Source organism: Thermobia domestica, chromosome 1 (assembly GCF_964235325.1).
Source record: "Thermobia domestica chromosome 1, izTheDome1.hap1.1, whole genome shotgun sequence".
Classification (NCBI taxonomy): Eukaryota; Metazoa; Arthropoda; class Insecta; order Zygentoma; family Lepismatidae; genus Thermobia; species Thermobia domestica.
In genome coordinates, this window is record NC_137454.1 from 170466998 (window position 1) to 170492910 (window position 25913).

The 25913-nt window shown below is 37.2% G+C and overlaps 1 protein-coding gene across 2 annotated transcripts; it reads left to right on the plus strand.

Moving 5' to 3' along the window:
* The first annotated feature begins 821 nt into the window (after nucleotides 1–821).
* LOC145691049 (protein PBDC1) lies at nucleotides 822–25913 on the plus strand. Of its 2 annotated transcripts, none has more exons than XM_081766673.1 (5): nucleotides 822–1030; nucleotides 5152–5217; nucleotides 14480–14539; nucleotides 19891–20031; nucleotides 23890–25913. In XM_081766673.1, exons 1-5 carry the CDS (start codon nucleotides 1004–1006, stop codon nucleotides 24106–24108), a joined length of 513 nt encoding a protein of 170 aa, XP_081622799.1. In that variant the 5' UTR covers nucleotides 822–1003; the 3' UTR covers nucleotides 24109–25913. The 2 variants fall into 2 exon arrangements, with proteins under 2 accessions (XP_081622799.1, XP_081622809.1); XM_081766683.1 differs by lacking the exon at nucleotides 822–1030 and adding an exon at nucleotides 1825–1860.

Here is a 25913-nt window from a genome sequence, read left to right on the forward strand (position 1 = left end):
CTGCATTTGACAATTCTTTTACTTTTGCAATCCTTTTCGTGTAATTTATAACAATTCATCTTTCTCCAGCAACCAGGGGTAAAAGTGCGAGGAATGCGGGGCAACACCGAACCTCCAACTCCAAAAATATGTACAGCGTTCCCCCAGTTTCTAAAAAAATACAGTCGGTAAAGATAGGCAGACGGACGGCGCGATGTCATGCTACTACCTACCATCCCCCTATCTTGTATATCTACTTTTACCCTTGCCCGCAACACATCAGTATTTAATCAACATTTTATAGTTGTGACATTCTGTTCTTGGCCTATGTTTAGCAGAAGGGGTCCAGCTCTTTTCTCTAAAAAATGTTGCAAATTTTGGTAATTTCTGTTCAGATTCGGTTAGTTTAGGATAGGATTGGTTAGTTTAAGTTAGGTTAGGCTAGTTTAGGTTACGTTAGGTTAGTTTAGTTTACGTTATATTAGTGTAGGAGTCCCGCATAATTTTCCAAAAAATCATAGAATTTCGCTTATTTCTACTAATATTACGTTAGTTCAGGTTTGCTTACGTTAGTTTATGTTAGGTTAGGTTAGATTTGGTTATGTTATGTTACGTCTAAGAACTTGCATCACCCATTTCTCCTGTAAATTTTGTGTTTTGTACGTGCTTCTGGACCCCTTGTACTAAACATACCCCCTGTTCTTAAACAAACAATCGATTCGTCGATGACATTCATTTTTCTTACTTTTCTTTACACACAACAACGATTTCAGTGATATGGTCGACATGGCTTGAAAGTTGTGACCTAAAGAAGAATGATAATGTTTTCTTAAGATGAAGAAGAAGAAGAAGAAGAAGAAGAAACACGTGTGTTTCGTATTGTATTCGTAAGTGAATTATAAACTATGCTGAAGTAATTTTTACAAAATTGCCTTAAAACCAAAATTCCTCGATAGAGGATAAGACAAGACAAGACATTTAAATGTGAATTAAAATAATAGAGTACTCTGATTTGTATTGAGAAATGGCGATCAATATTTCAGGAGACGTAGTAAGTGGTTATTATATGTATTTTTTTTTTCAATTTCAGATTATGAAAGCGTATAGTTGGTTAAAAAAATAAAAATGTAATACGTGCAGGTCAAATTTAGGCATACTACGCAGGGAAAGTTCTAGAATGCTGATGCGGACATATACCTGAAGGCATTTATTCCGAAGTTGGTCATTCGCCTTGTCTTGGCTAAAACCGTAATTAATTCCTTTTTGTACCAAAGTTTAATATTTAATTCACAGAGTATGCGGAGCGAGCGTTAACGAGTGATGGCGGGTTAGAGCCCCTCAGGACGTGTATTTTAGAAACTAACCTAACCTGGAAATATAAGAAATCTGTAAAAAAAAAATATTTGGTAGCACCGTCTGCTCATGTAATGCCCGGAAGTGAGCTTTGAAAAAGAAATGAAATGAAATGAAATCTTTGAGTTTTACGTCCCACAGTTATGCCGGTTAGGCTAAAGGAGACGGTAATGATGAGTAATGAATGAAATTGTGAAATGAAGAAAGTGGGAGGAAACGGGAGAACCCCGAGAAAATCCACGCACACGGTGTTTGTCCACCACAAAGTTCACTTGGCGGGGGCTGGGATCGAACCCGAGACCCCATGCACCAGAGGTTAACGCTCTACCACTGAGCCACCGCGGCCCCAGCTTTGATAAAGAAAGGAACAAACCTGGCTACTAATCGACCTTCACCTATACGTGCGCACCAGCATTCTAGAACCTTCTCAGAAATGACTGTGCTATTCCCGTTACTCCTCGCATGTCCACATATCCATAGATAGTCGCATTGTATTAATGTTGGATCATGGGAAAGGAAAACCTTGAGGTATTGTGACTGTTCTGTACTATTTATTTCAGTGTGTTTGTGTGTACACCATCGTTTTCATAACCGAGTATGATTCTCCATGTACAGTGTGATATTCTCCTTAACATTGCTAGCGTGATGGCAGTAAATGCACGTCGAACAGCATCCATAAGGTCACAACTGCCTCGTAACGTGTTGCAGCAACCTTTTGTTTTATGAATCCCCATAATGCGTTGGCCCAAGATGATAGATCAGGACTTCAGGGTGGCGACTCCAAAGATGCAGGCAAATAGACAGAACCACGTCCAATCCATTTATTAGGCAATACCTCATTGAGATATTCTCTAACGGCAGTAGCATAATGGGCTGGTGCTCCATCCTGTTGGAATCATACAAGACCGAGCAGTTTCCGACTTTGCAGATAAGGAATGAACCAATCACGTAACATGGTGAGATCCGCAATGAGATTGACAGCACCATCAAAGAAATATGGACCTATCAAGAGAGTTGCAGACCCAGATCATGGCATGTGGTGGGTCGTGTTCAAGTTCTTCATAAAAATGTGGGCTTTCTTTACTCCAGAAATAAACGTTTCTTGCTTTTGCACTGCGATATATTGCACACTCGTCGGAGAAAAACACTTTTCCCTTTGAAGCAAGAGTTGTAAAGATATCGAGCATTCGCCCACAAGCGTGCTGACGTTTTTGCATGTCACTATCACTCAATTCGTTTACAAACGAAGGTTTAAATGCCTTTAACTTCAATTCCTTGTTCATATGTTTTTGTAATGTCGAGTATGGAACACCCAATTCCTGTAATCGCTTACGAAGGGACGCAGCCGGCTGCAACTGCAAAGATTTTTTCTACCACCGTAAAATTGTTGGTTTTGGAGAGGAATGTTCCTGAAACCTTACATTGCAGTCATGCTGAATATTCCTCATTGATTTTCCTGTATAAGGTCGTTCGTGAGCCCACTTGCTCATTACGATCCATTCCTCCATGGTGTAACTGGACTCATCAGCTATGATTTAGACGTACATCGGCACCTGCAACAATAAGAAACAGCAATTCATTAACATCTATGTATACATTGGAGGAACGGAAGTTTGTGATCAGTATGTAGTACTTATTATTTTATTATATGCAATTACTTCATTACTAATTCATTTACAGTGTCTTAGAAATCGTTTCTTAACGGTAGGAATTGCATTTATGGGTCAGAGTCAGTTTACGAGGACTTCTCCTTATAGGTATTATGCGTTCGAACGTATGCTATAAATTCGATTGAGCAAAAAACACCAACTTGTGCGGATATAGTATACGTAAGACAGGAGCAGTTCCAGAAGGAGCTGGACGCTCATACTTTTAGGGATTATTCATTGAGTATCTACGAACTTAAAAAGGGGGTAACAAACCCACTTTCATTTACTTCGCGAGTGATACGAAAATAAAAAAGAACGTACCTGTTTGTTGTTCTTCTGCCTTATATTGACACTAGGCGTTTAGTGATGTGCAAATGTTTGAGAGATGTATGCAGTAGTAGCAGGTCTAGCGTGATTGCTTTGCGGTTTTTGTGCAAACAATCCGTTCTTTTCGTATTAGGTTGAGGCTTTTTCCGTACAGGTTTGCGTCACTGTGTAGAGGTTTTTGTGAGCTGAACGCAACGGGAAGTTCGTTTTTATGTTTTTTTCTTGTTTACTTTCACTTACTGCTAATTTGCATTTTCGGGAATTTTCTTGCGGGCCGTATAACGTCCTTGCAGCTGTAGGCGGAGGTTCCGACTACGCGCGATGGCATTTTTACATGAACCTGGCAACATTTATAAAAATGCCGATCGAAAATAGGAGAAGAATGGCAGCTGAAGTGGTGAAGACGTAGTTCGATGTGCAAAATATTCTACTTTATAGAAGAAGCATGAGTAATTATAAATAATACATGAAGCTGGATGAGTTCCCGAAAAAGGAGGACGTTCGAGTAACATGCATTTGGTAATTTGTTAGGTATGTGGTAGGGATACGTGATAATGTAGCACACGTGGCTTCCTTTCTTTTGAAGAAAAAGTATCCCCTACAAACGCGGTTTCATAACTTTCTCTTGGAAGTAGCTCGAATATATCCTCCTAGTATTTGATTGTGATTCGATATGATGCTTTGTGCTCCTTATGTCTTTTTACTTTCATTCCTCACATTTGCCCTTGACTTTATATGTGCATGTGTAGTGCCCTTGTACTTTATCTATGAGCGTGTGTATGTGTGTGGGGGGGGGGGATTTAACGCATATCGCATGTCTTGCGCTCCTTCTGCTCCTTTTTGTCTTTTTAATTTTATTCCTCACATTTGCCCTTGTACTTTCTATGTGCATGTGTAGTGCCCTTGTACTTTATGAGCGTGTGTATGTGTGGGGGAGGGGGATTTAACGCATATCGCATGTCTTGCGCTGCAGGATACTTCTTACTCTTGCATTACGTAGGGAAATGGTATTTCATGTGGAAGTGGTAATAGAACACAGAAGAAACGCAGATCAGGGTGTATTGACACTTTATATTGGAGTGTGAATACAAGATGATCTGGGTTTCCTATGTGTTCTGTTACCACTTGCACATGAAATAACATCATTTCCCTACGTAATGCACGAGTAAGAAGTATCCTGGAGCACCGGAAACAAGGGCGGTCTCATGTATACTATTACCACTTGTGCTACATGGCCACTAAAAGCAAGAATGCTATCTAACCTAGTCAGGACGAGAATGCAGCGCGAAGGGCCCGCACGGAGTTTGTTCGCAGGGAGAAAGGAAGTCAGCGACGTGAATAGTGCCAGGAAACGTCCCAAAGTTAGCAGGATAGTATGTATACATTTTTGAACAAAGCATACATCATCTGTGAAAAACTATTAATGACCGAGTGAAGACTTTATCCTGCAGTACTGCTTAAGTTTTAGTTATCTCCACTCTCCCGAATTCGCTAGTGCATATTTATCATACTCACTATTGCTCAATTGAGGAGTTTGATGCAGTAAGGGCGTAAGTCTGAAACATGCAGTTGAAGAAAAGCGATGTTGAAAATTTAAGTAGTGTTTTTTCTTACATAAAACAATGTAATATACAGCATTTTATTCCGATATTGAATTGAAATGTTACCATGAGGCTAAACAAGCATGGCAAAAACCACAAGTGCGTTTGATGCAAAAAGGGCGTAAACTCGCTTACGCCCTCATTACATCGAACTCCTCAGTTGTCAAATTACTACTTGTATTACATGTTTTTCCCCTTTTGGTTAAAGTTTATGCTTATTTATTTTTTTCTTTTAATTACAGGATGTTGGTGGATTACAAACAGGTGCCAGTCTTCTGTCTCGTCCGGCGGAAGAATTTGGTAATGATGTAAGTATTTATTTGTAAATATACGTATTATAAAAGGTAAAGGATAAATGCTGTATGTTGATTAATAGGATGTTTTCAGACTTTCAGCTAGGAGAAAGCGAATTTAAATTATAAAAGGAATTATGATGCCGGAAGCATCCGGTGAAAGCAAATTTCTTTGTACAGTTACGGAGCATTCTTTGCCCTTCATCTCCGCTGCTTCCCATGTTTATGTGAGGTCGGCGTTCCCGTCTTTAATTCTCTTCCTTTACTCTATTCCCGGAGCGTCTTCTATTGTCCAATCATTTGGTAGAGCACTTACTTCTTCGTGGGGTCCCTGGTTTGATTCCCAGCCAATTAAGTTTGTGGTGAACATCATCGTGTCTGTGGATTTCTTGGGGTACTCCCGTTTCTTCCCACATTCTCATTAAACCAGTTATTTCGTCATTAGCCCCATTATTGAAACTTTTTACTAAGAGGTCCAATCTTAACAGTGCTTTTTTATTTATCGTTTCTTATTCTATTCTTCCTCGTCACACTACACATCAGTCTTAACATTCTCATCTCCGCCACTTCCATCTTCTTTTCCTAGACTTTTGTGATTGCCTAGGTTTCACTACTGTACAATTATTAACGGTCTTATTACCGTTTCATATACATGGCAGTTTAACCTGCAACTTCCTTTCTTATTCGTATGACATAACACTCCGCTTGTTCTTCTCCAGGAAAGCAAGGCAGATTGTATTCCGTGTTGTGTTTTGCCCCGTGCTAAAATATAACTTACTGCTACGTAAATAACGCGTTATATGTATTTCTCTCAACATCCTGTGGACCGATTGAGATAGAGCAACTAACTTTTCTTTCTTTCGAACATTTGTGATACTAGCCTAGACCTTTTGATATGTTCTTCTTCTGTTGGGTGAAAAAGAACTCACTCTCAATTAACGTTCTCAAATTGTCATATGCTGAACAACTGATAACACTAAGATATACATAGATATACTACCTTTAAAACAATTATACACTTAAATTGTACTTCGTATGTGATAAGAATTTATGGATAAGTAGACAAATTCATACATCATGTTCTTTATGTAGCATCAAGTTTTCTTATGGTGCGCCACGGTTGGAGCGAGGAATGCTGTGAAGTTCAAAATAAGAATTTGCTGTTACCGGATGCTTCAACCACGAGAATTCTTTTTATGGTTTAATAGATAAATATGCATCTCCTAGCATCAGTAAGTAATTATTAAAATTTAGTATATTGAAATGAATTTTGCAAGGGGAGATTTTCAAAACTGGATTGCGAATAAATCTAAATCTTACCGTGTCCCTATGTTCACTATGTATTCAAGAGCATAGTTTAAGTAACTATCGCCAATATTTTTTTTTTTTTAATTGTAATAGTTTTGGTTTTGAAATAAAATTTACAACGATAATATAACTATGTGCTTTTGGTCAGAGAACAGTTATGTATTTAATGGGGCAATGGTTGGTTCTTCGTTCAATTTATTTTGTTATTTATTCCAGAATAACACTAAAAATTTAGTTTACACAACTGCTTATAACACTAAACAGAACTTCTGGTGCGATAGCGCTAAGGAAACTCAATGTACACCTTGTCTCAAAAAGGTTGAGCGCATTCTTTATTGGTGTTTTGAGGCAAAAATTTTCAAAGTCCAACTTCGGGTACCTTCGGGAAATAGTAAACCAGGTTCGAACCTCCAAGCCAGCCTTTGCAATCGGGAAAAAGTTTGCAGATGTGTTTTTCTTCTTTTAAATATAATAAGACTTGTTACCAAGTGTACAAAAAAAGCAACATTGATTGAAATATTTAATGATACAATATTTCGAAACTTTGTATTAATGTCAGCTCATGTTTGTTTGTCATTTAGCTCTCCATACGTGATGGGACATTTAGATACGTAAACGAATCTTTCCATATGTAAAAGAATGCTCAAAGTTAAGACATAGAATATAATTATCACCTGAATACTAAAATAAAAGTCAAAGTAGAAAAAAAACAGCGTTTGTAGTAGTTAGTTGTGTGTGAATGTCACAATTTTCTTGAGAACCGTTATACATCGTTAAAAGTACCTTAGCAGAAGTCCTTGTGTTAGCTCACTGGTAAGCTGTCGGGTTTCAAATTATAAGGTTGTGAGTTCGAATCCCATCTGGGTCAATGCTCTTTTAAAAATTATATTTTCCGCAATGCATGAAAAATTATATAAAATAATGACATTAAATACATCAGTTGCATAATCATTGCAGAATGTAGTAATTATTATGTTTAAAATATAACATCTGAAATAGGTAGGTGTTCACAGTAGGTCTGTATTATATATATGAGAATGTTAAATACAAGTTAAGAAACTCGTTCACTAGCAATAAATAAATCATGTAGTGTATTTATTTGCAGCTATTTGTTATACAGATGTAACTTCTCAATATTCTCAATACAGCATGTCATTTACATTCGTGAAATACAGTATATTCCTACGGATATAGAAAGTGTGTAAACAGAGTATCCAAAGTCGGATCCTGCTTCAAGACACATAACTTTTCCCGATCCCCTTAACGTCACGGGAAGAAACATAAATTCTCTTTAGAACGGAATATCGTTACTTAGAGTCTCATTCGAATACGTTGAATATGCTTTTGTATATTCATTTCTCTCTCTCTCTCTCTTTCGCTTTGTTTATGTGTTGCGGAATATCCCAAGTTGAATACAACATTTGCAAAGTATATGACCATCAGTGTCATGGAATACCGGAAATTGAAAGTCGTGTTTCTTCAGGTTGGATTTGCGTGTTCATGTTAGCTCACTGGTAGAGTACGGGCTTGTTAATAAGGTCGTCTTGAGCTCAAAGCCTGCAGAATTTTTTTTTTTTTTTTTTTTTTTTTTTTTTTTTTGTTAGTAGAATTGCACAGAAATCGGATTCAAGGAGTGGTTTACTTCTAGAAATATTTTCAGAAGCGTTTAGGTGGCCCTGAAAATGACTGTTTTCGGGAGTTAAGGCGGGGACATTAATGTTGTGTCCAATACCCTTCTGAATTTATTACAAGCCCCATTCTTCTGGGCATGGAATCTATTAAATGGGTGACAAATTTATCTCCTTCCCCTACCTCCAGCTATGCTTCGGAAACAAGATGCCACAGGTCATCCTGGGTTCTTGGTGGATCTGCCTCAGGCCAACTATCCCTTAGAGTACGCTTCACTTCTGCCCACATATTTTCCGTGAGATTGAGGTCTGCTCCACGAGGCGGCCAGTCAATTAAATCAATCTCAGGCTGCCCTGCGAACCATTCCTGAACCACACGGGAAGTATGTATTGGCGACTGGTCTTGCTGGAACTGAATTACATCATCAGGCGGAAATACTCGTACAGATGGCACCATGATATTACTCATAATATCTAAGTACTGAGCACTGTCCAGGTGTCCTTCAATTCTGTGAAGCTGTTCTGCTCCGCGCCTGAAAATCCAACCCCAACATGAAATAGATACATGGCCACTGCGATTTCAAGCAGCAACACATCCAGGGTCATATCGGGTGCCTTTCGGGCGATACACAAAACGGCGTCCCTCATTTGATGTTGTGAATATGGATTCATCTGAGAAAACTACGTTTTCCCAATTGCGACCCACATTCGCCTGTGCAAACGCGAGACGGCAAATTTTGTGGTCGTCTGAGAGTTTTTCCTTCACGGCAGCAACACAGCCACGTAACCCAACATGACGAAGCCTTCGCAGAGCTGTATGCTTACTACCAGGAAAGAGAGAAGCTTCCCTTAGCTGTCTAGACGTCCGTAGTGGGTCTAACCGGGCTTCGTTTACTAATCTCGCATCTTCTGCTTCGGTTGACACATGCGGACAACCAGAAGATCGTAAATTACCAGTTTGACGTGTAGGACCATATTTCCGAATCCATCGCCTTCCTTAGAGGCCGGGACACCTACTCGCCTGCTAGCTGCAGTTGCAGAATAGCCTTCCAACTCCCATAAAGTAATTACTGCTGTACGTCTATCCATAGTTACCAATGTTCTGAGCTGTGAGCAGGAAGCAATAGGTAAAAGCTAGTACCTGACGTGTGGTTGGTTGATTGCATGACACGCCTATTGTGGGGAACGACTTGGTCAACGACTCGCGAAAGAAATCTGAAAATGGTGCGCCGTAATAATAATATTAAAAACAGTTTTTATAAAGGAATATTAATACATACGAAAAGCTGTTTAAAGAATGAATTTTTATACTGACTTTACACGTATAAAAACATATACCATATACCAAACAGATTGAGCGATATGATGATAGCTGTATTGAGACGAACACTTTCGAAGTCCAACTTCGGGTATCTTCTGAAAACAGTAAACTAAAGCTGCTGGTTCGAACCTCCAAGCCAACCTTAGCAATCGGGAAAAAATGTACAGGTATGTTTTTCCTTCTGTTAAATATAATAAGACATGTTGAAATGGTATTAAGTGTAGAAAAAAAAGTAAAGTTGATTGAAATACTTAATGATACAATATTTCGAAACTATATATTCACACTTTCGTTTCGTCATTGTGATTTCCATACGAAAAAAATAATTTACGTATGAGCTCAGTTATATTTCAGAAGCAGCTTCCGAAAAGCGGTCATGTTAGCTCAGTGGTACACCCCCGAGCGTTTAAATCGTGAGTTCGATACCCGTTCAGGTGAGATTCTTTTATGATATTCTACTTTCCTCAATGCATGAAAATTATGTAAAATAGTTACATTACAATTCATCAGCTGTATATATCAGTTGAATATATATATTCATATCATTTCACGACTAAAAGCTAGTTGACTGCCGACGTCGGTAGTCATGACGTCTACAAAGCAAAGACATCGTTCATTACCCTAAGCTGTAAGCGTCGGTGTACTACAGATGGTCAACTATTGACCTCTCGCCAAAAATTGGTGGCCCCGCAGCGACAATCCGCGGTGGCCCCAGTTCCATTTTGAAAACATTACTACCAGCGGCAGAGACGCGATGAAACGACAACGAACCACAAAATTACTCTCCCAAAATATGTTAAAATGCCTATATGTGTGATTTGTTTATATTTAGGTGAGTCAAAAAAACAAAACAAATACCCCGGGGTGGACGCGAACTATCAATATTACGATTACTAGGCACGTGTTCTTCTGATTTCCCCACGAAAACGATCATAAAAAGCTTGCTTGTTGATGGATAAATCATTGACGTCTTAATTTAGCCTATCAGACAAACCACTACATCTCGAGTTCTAGGAGGTGATACTGTGAACCGTTTCAGATTTATTGCTTTCTGGTGGGGTACTATCTATGTGCAAAATTTGAGTATAATAGCCGACATGCATCTTCGGTGCCTCTTATCTTTAGTACAATTTTAACCAGAGATGGTGTGGGTCAATGAAAATTTGATCCACGAACCACCATGATCCAGTATCACCCACCACCCAAATGACCCATTGGCCCACTCTGACCCATCATCCATCGTGATCCACTCTGACTCACCACCAACTATGAACCACTCTGAACCATTGCGACCAACTCCGACCCACCAACACCCATCGACATCAACTCTGACCCATGATCCACGTCCTCTTCTCCGTTGACTAAAAAGGCTACACTTGTAATAAAACAAGACTGTGAAATTATCACTTATCGGAGTTTGAATTTCTACCGTCAATGGCTCAAGCACCTCTCTGTTACAATACTGGTGGATCTGACCTTTACGATATATAATGGCAAAGTGTTTCTCAACTTCCGAATTAAAATGAATTTAAATTTATCATATATAATTATTTCTTTGTTGCCTTACAGACACATTTCAGTAGAAAATAGGATGAAATTTGAAAGTCTCAAATCAAGGAAAAGTAGACCAACGTAAAAAAAGAAAGAAAAACTAATTTTCTATATCATTAAGCACCTGGAGTGCCACTCTTTATCTAATCCACCTCGAAAATTATGGATTCGACACTAATGTCGGTCTTATATATATATATATATATATATATATATATATATATATATATATATATATATATATATATATATAATTTTGATGTCAGTCCCTTTCATTTCTCCTAGGAGAGCAAACAGATACTGCCACCGTTAGGACTAAATTTGGTCTTAAATGACATTAAAATTTCTACCAATTAATTTAGCGACCAGTGTTGCATTTAAAAGCTCGGCGCCCCTACGCACTTTTGCTCTCGGCGCCCCCAATAACTACATATTTCTCCGCCCCTTCATCCCTAACTTAAAAATAAAACTTAATTCAAATATGCTTAGTTAGTGAATTTATTACATTTAAATACCACTCACTACATGCAACAGCTAGAACTACGTAACAAAAAATAACAAATGTGAAACGTGTTCTGAATTATTTTTAGATTTCTTACGCTATTATTATACATATTAGAACAGTAAAAGAGGATTGTTCATGAAATAGTATATTTGCTCTTGATTTTTAACTTTTTCATACGGAAAAAATTAAAATATTATTCAAGTTTTAAATTTTGCACTCTGCAAATATATTGCCCTCTAGGCAGTGGGACTAATGTGAAATGTGGACTAATGTGGACTAATGTGAATTGCGGCGCTGAAGCGGCGCTGAAAACTTACGATTCGATTCTAATATCGGTTGATTTCGATATTTTTATGTCGCTACGTAACCACCCTGGGTGCTAATGGGAGCTTAATTGGACTTGAATTGAAAGTATAACTATTCACCTAAGCGACCACGAAGCTATGGATTCGATACTAATATCGACCCGTTTCTAGCATTTTTGATATGTATCCCGACAGTACTCTTTTCCAGACTGTAAGAAATATAGTTATAATTGCGCTAGATATATCAGAATTATGTTGAAACACACACATACATCCACTTTTATATTCTGTATAAATAGAGAGTGAGCGACCGAGCGAGAGAGAGCGACTAAAGGCATCACCACTTCCACATTGCAAAAGCATATATCAGGAATTGAATTGAAAATCTATGTAAAGACTTTCTGCTGTGGCGTGCTTCATAAGGACAATTCCAGTCTGCTCACGTGACCTTTGGGGTTCATGAATTTCTTGCGAGCGTTGCGACTTCAGATTCTCTGTTTAAACCCTCGGTTTATGCATCGAATAAGTTTTCAAGAACATAAATGACATGCTGTATTATGACGAGAATTACCCTCTATATGACAAATAGCTGCAAATAAATACACTACATGATTTATTTATTGCTAGTGAACGAGTTTCTTAACTTGTATTTAACATTCTCATATATATAATACAGACCTACTGTGAACACCTACCTATTTCAGATGTTATATTTTAAACATAATAATTACTACATTCTGCAATGATTATGTTATATATATACAACTGATGTATTTATTGTCATTATTTTATATAATTTTTCATGCATTGCGGAAAATATAATTTTTAAAAAAACATTGACCCAGATGGGATTCGAACTCACAACCTTATGATTTGAAACCCGACAGCTTACCAGTGAGCTAACACAAGGATTTCTGCTAAGGTACTTTTAGCGATGTATAACGGTTCTCAAGCAAATTATGACATTCATACCCACTAGAAACGCTGTTTTTGTTCTACTTTGACTATTATTTTAGTACTCAGGCGATAATTATGTTTTATGTCTTAACTTTGAGCATTCTTTTACATATGGAAAGGTTCGTTTACATATCTAAATGTTCCATTACGTATGGAGAGCTAAATGACAAACAAACATGAGCTGACATTAATACAAAGTTTCGAAATATTGTGTCATTAAGTATTTCAATCAATGTTGCTTTTTTTGTACACTTGGTAACAAGTCTTATTATATTTAAAAGAAGAAAAACACATCTGCAAACTTTTTCCCGATTGCAAAGGCTGGCTTGGAGGTTCGAACCTGGTCTACTATTTCCCGAAGATACCCGAAGTTGGACTTTGAAAATTTTTGCCTCAAAACACCAATAAGGAATGCGCTCAACCTTTTTGAGACAAGGTGTACCAGCCAGCTTGTGGCACACATGTCTTTGGGATGGTTATAGTCAGCAACTGCTCCCCCCGGTTTTAATGCTGACTTTCTACATCAAGAACCATACGTTTTTCTTTGAAGTAGCTTTCCAGTTGTCCTCCTGGGTTAACGCCGCAATACCAGCACCATGTGGTGAGCACAAACGGTCACCCATCTTCCCTCTGACCAGACCTAGCATTGCTTGACTTCTTTGATCTCATGAAAAGTGGTATTCCAGTGCAGCTTGGGCGTTGGCAGACAAATGCACATACGTTAAACGTAATAAATATCGCAATATTAGTTACAAAATACTTTGAAATTTATAGTGACACAATGCGGTAGCATTTATCTTTCACTTTATAAAATAAATTAACAAAAATACCGTTCAGTAAGGTAAAATATCTAACTTTAAAACAGTGTATGTTGTATCAATAAGTTTAACAGTTTTGTAGCCAATTTGTGAATCGCTGGAAAATTTACAAATATTTGTAGTGGTTGTATTTTCCTAATATGGCATAGTTTTCAGTTGTAGGCTTATTTTGTTTGCAAAATTAAACGTACAGCTTCATTGTGAAAATTAACTTACTTTGCGTAAACTCGATTCACTCGAATAATTGATTGGTGTTTCATATCTGCGACACATATTTATGTGTCAATAGAAAATATAATATCATGATATATTACGTATATGAACTCCCTTGTAACTAAGTGAAAATAAAACCGTCAGAGTTCTGCGGTTCTATTGTATAAGTTAAAGAATACGGAGATGATGATAAAGAGAGCGGAAAAGAAATAACAGAACCCATAGTTACAATGTTCATTAAAAATTCATTACGGGATCGAAACATATCTAACCAAGGATCGTTCGCATGAGTCTGTACTACTAAGCCAATATGCTCTTTTGCAGTGGCAAGTTGTCTCACTTTAAGTGCGGACAACCTGATTCGGTTTCCTGTAAGAGAATACGTGTTGCGATTCATCTTAAGCTGTATGTCCAAGTCTTACACAGTCTTGACAATGTCATGAGCTAGTAAAACAATGCGAACAAAAAAAAAAAAAAAAAAAAAAAAAAAAAAAAAAAAAAAAAAAAAAAGTGATGGTAATTTTTAAAAAAGGAAGAGACTTAACTTTTGGAATTCTATTACAGATATAATTTGTACTTATTGCCGTAATTTGTAGTGCATTTATTATATTTAGCTGTAGTATATATATATATAAGGAGAAACTTTATAAATGTTTTTCTTCTCATTCCAGCCGCGCGTTGAAGCTATGTGGGCCATGAAGGCATATGAACATGCTGAAATATATTTCAACGTATGTATAATACTTTTTTTTTTTAATATGTTTACAAGTCTACTTTTCTTTGTACTCTAACCTGTCTGTTGGCTTCTTGTAAATTGTGACAAAATTGGTCTTTGTGCTGAGCATTTCGCGTACGAATGAGATTTAAAAGCATTTACGATAAAATCAAAAAGTCTTTGCGCCTACTGATTTTTTTTTTCAGACTACAAACCATAAACAAAGATGTGTTACATGTGTTCAGGCATATACCCCATCATACCACAATTACTCGATACTCGCTACGTAGAAGACGACCGGCTAATCATGAAACCAACAACCATTAACTTTCTACGCTTCGGTGTGGTTTCTGACTCCTCTTTCCTTCCGTGGACTTCTTCAATACATGAAAAGAAGTTGGTAGTCACTGTGGGCAAGGTCTGGTCTGTAAGAGGAATGCACCATAATCTTCCACCCCCAAGAGTGAAGTTTGGCTATTGTTTTATTCACCACGTGCGGTTTTGTGTTGTCTTGGAGGAAAACCACACTGTTAAAGTACCGAATACCCTTACGCTTTTTCCTAATGGCTGCACGGAGATGGGAGAGTATGCAATAGCTGCGTTCTGCATTAATGATTTCACCTCTTACAGGAAATTCAGTAGGAGGGGTCTCCGATTATCCCAAAACACTGTGAGCATCAGATTTAAGAGTCAGTGGTCTTGTTCGAAATTTCTTCGTTACTGTTCAGCTGGGATATTTTCACACTATCCTTTTGTTGTTTTTAATCACAAGTGTAATGCAGTCCATGTTTCATGACAGTGACAATGAGATTCAGGAAACTTGCCTCCTTGGCGTAACACTTCAAATGGTTCACTCACATGACCATTTGCTTGTTCTTTCTGACGTCATTAAGAAACTTAGAAACCCCGCGTAGCGTAGTCGCTAACGCTCTCGCCTTTGGTGCGAGCGGTCCCGGGTTCGATTCCCAGTAGGAATACTCGTTACAAAAAAGTAACAGTTTTTTTCAGACCAGTCATCCTGAGTGAAGTTTTTCTCATTCACACCAGGCAAATACCGGGATGGTATCTCGTATGTTTCCAGGTCGCTTCCTTTCTCCAATTCCTCGAGCAGTGTGGTCGCCGAGGGACGTCATCCCTCATACGTAACGGACTAGCATTGCCATAGCTGCCGAAAGCCCAGAAATTTAATTTCTAATCTCTAAGAACTTAGGAACCCAGCGACATGATACTTGCGGTATCCTAACGAATCGTGGACAATGTCATAAACACTACCATAGAAAATGTCAAGCTCTCTGGCAATCTTCTTCAGATCCGCTTTCACCATTTCGGTAACACGCGTAGTGGTTTCCGCTTTTGAGCGAGGAACGAGGTCGGCCCGATCGCTCATTGTCCTGGACATATTCTTGTCCATTTTCAACATTCCTCCACTGCCACTGTAAACCTCATGCTGCTAAATACTTGTCCCCATACGCTGGCTCCATTTCTCTGTGGATATCTGTGGTTGTGTGTTCCTTGCACCACAGAAAACGAATAACACTTCGCTGTTCATGTGTCGTGGACGTCCTGAGCACTCCGGCTATCGTTAGCAATTGACGACAGTGCCGTGCGGTGGAAGAAATCGGAAGCTACACAAGGGTTCCAAGATAAACCTACCACTTCGCTTGTATATCCGGTTTTGTACTAAAATGTATTACACGGTCAAAAAAAAAAAAAAAAAAAAAAAAAAAAAGTGCGAAGATTTCAATTTTCTGTCGCATAATAGTTAGCTCCTTGTGATAATCTTGGTACGAAGATAATAAAAGCTCCTTTTCTTCCACTAGTGGAACACAGTACACTTCTTTGAGAAGATATGTTAGAGACTAGGTAGAGAGGTTCCTGTCAAAATTTCCGTTGAATGAAGACATCTTATTCAGCGTGTTCAGTTCCGGAAAAGTCGAAGTGTTAGATCTAAGGAGGTGTTAGAAGAGTTCAGGATTTTCTAAAATAGTGTCAAAAAAAAAAAAAGGTTATTATAATTTGCATGCTTTTCACTGCGGAACTGTCATTTGGAATTAAAAATATAACAAAAGCTTCCTAATCTGTACTAAATAATTATTGTAAATTTCAATAGATAACTAGTGGTAACTGCATCCTGTCTCTTGTAATTTAAATACTAGCCAGTAGAGGTGATAGTTACATTACTTGTTTGTTGCTGGAGTACATTTATATTCGAAAAAGAGTTGCTCCAAGCTTTATTCTCGCACAACAAATCTTAAGATGCAATTCCTACTATCTCTTTGGAAGAGATTTTCATCGTGTGATGACCGCTCCGAAGGAGGAAACTTTGTGCTGTTTATATGTAAATTATTAATAAAAGAGATCACAATTCATGGTAGATGTATTAGTTATGACAACTTCAAGAATAAATGTTTACAAGTTTTCATTTCGTGTAGTGGATACCACCACCAACAGCCTCGCATTCTACTGAACTTGAAAGTTTACATGTAGAAATCTCTATTAGTGGATGTAGACAAGCTTTCACAACGGTCACACCAACGGCCTGCTGCTGCTGCTGTTGTCATTATTATTATTATTATTATTATTATTATTATTATTATTATTATTATTATTATTATTATTATTATTATTATTATTATTATTATTATTATTTGAATCTGCCTCGAGAAATTTATTAAAGGTAGTTCGCTATCACGAGAGTTCCGAAACTTCCAAATTCAGAGTCATCTCTCTGTCCAGAGGTAAAGAAAAGCTTCTCTCTTACCTGCGTACACAGTGTTGAATTTGTGCAGGTGGAGGGGTGTATATAACAAGAAACAAACTTCTTTCTTTTGGTAATGTTATTTTATTTTTTATTTTTATTTTTTCCTTCCTCATAAAATTACTTCAAATACATAACTAAGTTTTGTTTATTTTTTCATTGTTTAGTGCTAATATATTTTTATTGACTAAGGACCCTATGCTGGTATATTATGTAATATGGTCCAAAAAAGTTATCAATTTCCAGGACTCCCAAACGATCATTTTTTCTCCATAATTTTTTTTTTTTTTTAACTTGGTCCTTAAAAGTTCCTATTTCATGAAATTGGTCCTTAAAGTCCTTTTTCTTAGTATGAAATGGTAAGAGATCGTATTCTAATTATAACAAACATCTGTAAAGTAGTTGGAGCCTTGCCTATAAAGGTTGAACTGGATGCAGTAACTAATGAATGGAGACATTCAATTGGAGGATGAACATGAAATCTGTCATAGTGCGTAGAATTGATAAGTACTGGTCTTTCTTTATTCATAAGAAGTCTGCGATTGGTGAACTCAAGTATTCAATGATTAGCAATGTTGTAAAAGCACTTCGGGCACTGTCACGCGGCAGTGCAGACGTCGAATATGGTTTCTCGCTCTCAGGCAGAACTATGACACAAGACAAGACAGCAATGAAACTGAGAACTTTAAATACAAGATTGATAGTTGCTGATGCTTTGAAGCAGTACAACAAGAAACTCGAACTAGTTACTATTACAAAACGATTGTCAGCCTTAGCACGGACAGCTTACGCAGAATATCAGAACCATCTTGAAAAGGAGAGGCAAGTAAAGGAAGAGGCCCAAAAGAAACAGGAAGAGTTGGAGCAAATAGAAGCAGAAGAGAAGAAAAAAGCAAGATGTGTAAAAAAAGAGAAAGGTGATATTAATTTGAGTAGTAAACTGGAAGAAGCCAAAAGTGAAATGGAAATGCATTCTTCTGTCACATACAAACTTCTTGATAAGCCAATACGCGTTTGAAGAAAGATCTGATGAAAAACGATTGGAAGAGGCTGAACTTGCAAATTCAATGATTTAAGGAGCCATGAAGTCAAAAGAAGAAGCCAACGATATGAAGAAACGTTGACAATATTCATAAGAAGCTTAAAAAGAGGAAACATACTGTTATTACGAATTATTTTGAAAAAAAAAAAAAACAATCCAAATCAATAATTGTTCAGTGTTTACTCTGTTTAGACATTGTCTGTCTGTACATATATTTTATTTTGTGCAATATGCACTTATTTTGCATTGATGTATATTTTTAGGCAGTTTCAATTATGTCCACATGATTTTGTAATATGATACGTGATGAAAGTGGCCATACGCTATTCAAGCAAACTTTATCTTCCATAAGTAGTTTTGTGAGAAAGTTGAATTCTGCCCAACCGGCTTTCGGTAGGGGATTTTATTTAAACAAGAATTAACTTTTTCATGACTTCGGGTCCGTATTTAGTCCCTTTAAAATAATAATAATAATAATAATAATAATAATAATAATAATAATAATAATAATAAAAATTGTAGTCCCTTTTATTTTTTTTTTCTTTCTTTCTTCAAGAATTGGTCCTTTTTTCTTTATTCTTGTGGTTAGCATGTGGTGGGAGCCCTGAATTTCGTAATTAATTTACATTGAAAGATGACGTGATTCATATCGACAGTTGTCTCATTACAGCATAGCGGGGTATCTCGCAAGTGAATTTTGTAAAGCGTCGCCGGGAACATGTCTCAATGAAGTCTCAGTCTTAGAAGTTGTATAATATGATTTCTTTTGTAATCTTTAATTTTTCATGACTTGAGGTCTGGAACGCCAGAAATGTCCCTGTAAAATTTTCATGGACTCAGTCTATCTTAAATTTCCCTTTGCTCAAACAGATTTTCAGTTATGTATTTTCAGATAAAAGCTTATATGGAATTTTTATATTCGTAGGAATATGAGTGTACAATTTAATTATTGCCATATAAATATCGTTAACGACTAAGCTACACGAGGTACATATTTATCAGAGATGTGTATGGTGTGTGATAAATCACGTAAAGAATGGATTGAGTAATTAAGTTATGTGATAATTTTTGTGCTCTGTTTGGTTATTGAAATATTGCGCATAGAAAGTGTTTTCTACGCGTCAGCTTTTTCAGGCAAAAGTCGTGGACTACATCTCTTCCATTACAACCTTTGGGAGGTCATCCGTAAAAGAATTGAAAACTTCAAGGAAAATATCACAGTCACAAAAAACTTTTTTTTTTTTTTTAATGGATGGTTCACATGATTCGTTCATATTATAGTGGGATTGTAATCTGTTTCAGGTTGATATTAAGAGATTTGTAGCATCATCTGTTAAATGTTACAAGAAGCTGTGTCCATTTATTTATGTTTCGTAAATTCTTCAATTATGGAAGTGAGTTTCGCTTTCTCTTCCATTTTTAATTTCAGATTCATAATAAACTGTCCTATATGGATAAAAAGATAGGACTCAATATGTATGAAGCTTCTTTGGAAATAACTTAACATTATAGTGTTTTTATTCTTTTTTTATTTTTATTTATTTATTTATTTATTTTATTTTTGAAGATATTGTGTTCTGTGGATGCAAAGATCTTGAAACTGACACCTCATGACGCTGCCATCTATAGTGCATTTAGAGAAGAGTTTCCTGACTTCAAAGTAGACAAGGTTGATGAAGAGGAGTTGAAGAGTGACGAGGCGAAAAAGGTACTTATTTGAGCGTATGAAAATAATTACTTATGAAACGTATGGAATACAATATAATACAACAAATTATACCTACTTGTGTTTCTATATCAGTTGTTATATCCAGTATTGTGAATGCTACATTCGGGCATTCCTCTTCAGGGACGAACACAGACTTCAGTCATATTATAGAATAAACTCTTCTCATGTTTAGTTGTGTAATTTATAATTGAATTGTAATTAATAAGGAAACCATAATGTCCTCTGTGTTGGTACAACGAAACATTACGAAGAACTTCTATAATATGATTTAAGCCTGTGTCCGTTACTGAAGAGGAGTACTCATTCCTTTTCCAAATGCAACATTCGAAATATTAGATAAAACAATTAATATAGGAATACAAGTAGGTGAGTAATTCGTTGTATGAAAGTACTAGCCATGTAGGTCGTAGTTAAAAATTTCTTGGGATTTACAGATGAAAATTCATTGTATGACTTGACCACTCACGTCTCTTTAAAAAGGTTTTATTCTCGCAATCGTACTTAGGAAATTTTAATACTGTGGCTTTTTTTTTTTTTTTTAAACAGGTTTTATATGTAGCCTAGAAAACTTAATAGTAGTAAGATACAGCTAATGCACTACTTACTAAGAAATAATTTGCCACTTATTCTGATACAGTCTCGGAAAGCCCTATCAACAGTAGCGTGCGCAGAATTTTATTGCGAGGCGCTTAAGCACCTTGTCTATATCGTTCAGATTTTTTTTTTTTTGTATATACCTTAATATGTTTAATGTTAATTGTTTCATAATATTTTGTTAAAAGAAAGGAGGTTAAAATCTGAAAACCCTCTTTGCGTACGCCGTTGCCCAGCAATATCACACTTCGTGAATCCACCACATTTCGTTATCTGAACAACTACTTTGTAGATAAACCTTTCACAATTCTCTATTCGTGTAGTATCTCAGCTACTTGGGCCAATAGTTAAACCAGATGATAATAATAATAAAATATTACTCCATAAATACTAGTTAAAACAGCTCTAAAACGAGTTAGTAAATACACATCAGGTAAACTATCAACGTGGTCCTGACTCAGTTTGCCAGTTCATAATCACAGGTGTTCCATATGGTTGAGAGCTGGTACGGGCTAATCCGGACATCTAACATCTTTATCCATGCAACACCTTGCCTTTTATTTTGATTAGAGCGGGCCAATTAATTCAACTCATATATTGTCCAGATATCACTGCCTAATGGCTACTGTAATATGACGATTGTCGTCTTGTATTTGCTAGAGCGGGCCAAGTTAGACAGCTAACGATTATCCATATACAATTTATAGTAACCGCTGCAATTTGACACGCGGCATTTTGTCTTGGAAGTAACATAACATGCAGTATTTCGTTATCCTGAATGTTACAGTAGGTCTTTGTAATAGAATCAACAACTAATGAACTGACACTATATCAGGAAAACAATAGAATACAATTCCACCATCATAATTTTTTGTAATCGGTACAATACATTCTAACACCAGGAAATCTCGCGGGAAAACTGATACTCACAGAGTCTACCGGAGCGAAAAAGTGTGAATTTTGACTCATCGTTCCCAAAACCTCATTTCCATTGTTCCAAAGCGCCGATTGAATTTGGCTTAAGTGCGGCAGATCAACTGAATATTCCAGCTGGTAGACATAAGTTCGCAGTGCACCAGTGCAAATTGACACTTCATAATTCCCAGAACTTGTGGAGTGTGTAGGAGTAAGTTTGGTGGGTCTGTTATCACGTATCTCAAGTCAATCAGTGCTGTTTCCATCTCCTGCAGGTAGGTAAAGCATCCTGTTTTCAGGAAGTGCACCATGTACCGAAACAGGTAGTAATCCGAAGGAGCAAGGTCAGGACTAAATGCCGGTTGTGGTATCAATTGGATGCTATAAAGTTCCTGCATTCTTCGTTGCGTCTTTCGAGCCGACTGTTGTTTTGCGATATCTTGTTGCAGTAGGGCACTCTTTTGGTTCAACAATGCAAAATATTTTTGACGTAGTGCAGATACATCCGCTCCATCTGTTCAATTTAAAGATAAGCATTAATGTTGCGACCGTTAGGGACGAACTCGAATAGAATTATCCCCTCTAGTTCCACCACACACAGAACATGATTTTATGCTCGAAACAGCCTGTTTGACGATCATTTTTGAAAGTTGGCCTTTGCTCAACCACTGTTTTTGCACATTTGAATTTCGGAAAAAGCACCAGCTTTTCGTTGCATGTGATACATATTTTGCAGCAGTTGTCGGTACACAACCACTGTCCTCTTAGGCTGAGCTGGATTCAGCTTATGTAGCACAATGGAGCAGCTCCTGATGGTTTTCTCGGGTTCGTGAAGGACTGAGACATGCCAAGTTCGTTTGACAATTGTCGTCATCTTCTGTTGCGTGGATTTTTCTCAGTTGACGTATAGTATGACCCCAGATCGTGTTACCATGAGATGGCCAGACCTTGATTGATGTTCGACATTTTTACAACCTGCATAAAATTTCTAGAACCAATGAGTTGCTGTGCTGTGGTTCACTGCACCTTCCGCTTTCGCATAAAAAATGTTTTGGGTTGCTGCCACAGTGTTATGCCCAAGTTCGAACTCATACAGTACTAATAACTTACAAAGAGTGAAAAAGTGATATGACCGGACCGGGACTCAAACCCGAGATCTTCGGCATACCGTGCCGATGCGCTAACCACTACGCCACCCAGTCCGCTTCCCAGAACATTCAAGTAATCTTTTACTTCTGCATTCAGTGCTCTCTACTCAGACCACTTGGCTTGTACCACAGCCGAGCTGCTGTGCTTAGGCAGTTTAGTGTCCATATATTGAGAACATCTTTTGACGGTTGTGATTTCATATATTAATGAAAGAAACAAAATAGGTTTAAATCAGTTGTTTCTTCCTGTAATTAATATATGAAATCACAGCAGTCAAAAGGTTGAGTTTATTTTGAGTTTAACGTCCAGTTCAGCAGCGAGGCTATATGAGACGTGGACCTACTGATTAACGTGGAATCCGAACCACATGAGCTCCCACTGGAAATCGAACCCGGGTCTCCCACGCCAAAGGCGCGTACGCTAACCGCTTAGCCAGGAAGGAGCTCAACAGTCAAAAGGTGTTCTCAATATATGGACACTAAATTGCCTAAGCACAGCAGCTCGGCTGTGGTACAAGCCAAGTGGTCTGAGTAGAGAGCACCGAATGCAGAAGTAAAAGATTACTTGACTGTTCTGGGAAGCGGACTGGGTGGCGTAGTGGTTAACACATCGGCACGGTATGCCGGAGGTCCCGGGTTTGAGTCTCGGTCCAGTCAGATCACTCTTTTTAAGTTTTTAAATTCGCACTTACAAAGGGTTGTGGTGTGTAAAATAAGTTTAAATCGGTTGTTTCCTACTTTCATTAATATATCATACAGTATCAGTTCACTTACCAGACGTTGTTGAGCACTCATCGTAGCTCCCATTAAAAGCTGACTGAAGATACTGACGGAATGGCGGCCTCTGTGCTAAATAGTCCGCTTGTCACACTACCTCTTGGGCCAGTTTGGCATTATATTTACGATCTATCACGGCGTATGCATACGCTGCTGTTTGAATTGTGGAAATATTGCCAAGACATATGACTCTTCCTTATATGCCAAACGTGTTTAGCAATGCCACCATACATTTTATGTTCGTACTTTAATACAGCTTCTTTCTTAATTCCTGCCAAATCCCACTTATGTAAACCGAGCAAAATAGTTGCGAATAGATAAACATAAGTAATACTTGTTGTAGATAATGTATTGCTTTTTACGTATTAGGTAATATTTTTTTCTTGCATTTCTATTATTTCAGAAATGGCGACCATTTTGTGAAAAATTCAAAGATGTTGTAGAAGACTACAGCTTTGGAACTCTACTGCGAATTGATTGCAGTGGTGAATATTCAGAGGAAAACAGTATTCTGGTGACTAGGATACAATTTTACGCCATAGAATTGGCTAGGAACAAGGAAGGCTTGAACGACAGTGTTAGAATAAAATATAAACCCAAGAAGCTCGGAGCGAAAGATTGACAAACGACCTGTCAGGAATTTGAAAAGGACTTCTATTAAGAACAAAGTTTTGGGACAAGACTGCATTCACCAATAGAGGAAGGAACACAGAAAACAATAAATAATCACCATATTTGGCATGTTTTTAATGTTACGTGTATTTCCCTAATAAAAGTACAATGTATTGTATCACGCACAAACCCTGTGCGACGTAACAGTTTATTTCCATTTTTAAACAGCACAATCATCTTCTTTTAATCCCAACTTATTAACAGAAGACTGTTGTTTTAAAGACATATAATGAAGACTTGACTCGAATAAAAGTGACTGTAAATTCGTAGCAGGCTTTAAATCAGCTCATATCGTATGCAGTCTTGAAAGCATGATATACATGCCGATAGTTTAAACCTCCCAAACAGAAATGTTGACGATTAAGGAATTCCCCGACTAGAAATTGAAGGAAGGACTCCTGTCCAAGTTTTTTTTTTTTTTTTTTTTTTTTTTTTTTTTTTCCACTCGCCTTTCAAAACAGATGTATCATTCTTTGTTCATTATAACATTTATTGACAACATTATGACTTGTCAGTATATAATCCGTACATTTACAAAGTATGGCAGACATGGAGACGTCTTCAGTACCCTTTTTTTCCATTCCCTAGCCTGAGTAATTCTCTGCACATGTGTCTCTTGAGAAACTGATGGATGCATGATGACGTAGGTTGCTGACATTCTTTGTCCAACACGTCTCACTGTATTCTTCATGAACAATTGTGAAAGAAGTTGTCTTCCGGGAGTAATCAAGCCTCAGTTTCTTGGAAATTGGAGCTGAACTAGAAGAGTGGGGCCAATGTCAGTACGTTGTTGCCCTGAATATTCTACATCGTATGAGTGGAGCCAGTCATCATTGAAGCCACTGTTGCAGCTCGGAAAAATGTGTGGAAACTGATACCTTATAGAGAATGAGTTTTTGTTTTTTTAATCTATCCCGAATCATCCTGTAAAATCTCAGTTGTTCTTGCACCTGGTATTTCTCTTCTTTTTGCCTGGTATGAAGTACCCTTTACCGTCGTTAACTATAATTCATTGTTTATTACAAGCTTATTAGATGACATTTTCTGTCTTCTTTCTTGTCTTGAATCTTCAAGACTGTTGGAGATATCGCTAATTAGGCACAAAACTTCGTAATGCAACATGGTGAGATGCTCGTTCTGAATTCTGTTTGTGTTAGACTTTATTTCATAAATGAGACAATGTTCAGGAACCCTAGTAAATAATGTATTAAAATACTGGTAATTCACCGATTGATAATTTCACTTTTCTTTTTTTCTTTTTTTAAAGTCTTCTTAACAACTACTACGCACCCAAGGCACGCCACGTAATCGGTACACTTATGCTAACTTTGTAAATAAAAATGAGCTGAAATGAAAAAGAAATAAAATAGAATTATAAACTTTACGTTTAACATACCCAGAACATGGACTGTATTAACACGTCTTGAGTTAGCCTACTACCATCGTTAATGGGTGATATATATATTGCACCGTATATATAAGACAGCATTAAAAGTAACTACAAGCATAAACAATTATCATGTATGTAAAAAGATAGAAAATTACTGTGAAACCAAAACTTATTATTGTAACCTTTCTGTAAGAGGTTCCTTTACATCAAGTTAACATACTAATATGCTGAAGAAATTATCGAAAGATCTCAAAAATTGAAGCAATTTCCATGAAATAACTGTATAAAAATGTATTAAGCAAAATCTTTCTGCAGCTGACTTAAATGAATTGTAATTACGTGTATTAAATAAATTTTCCTTTTTA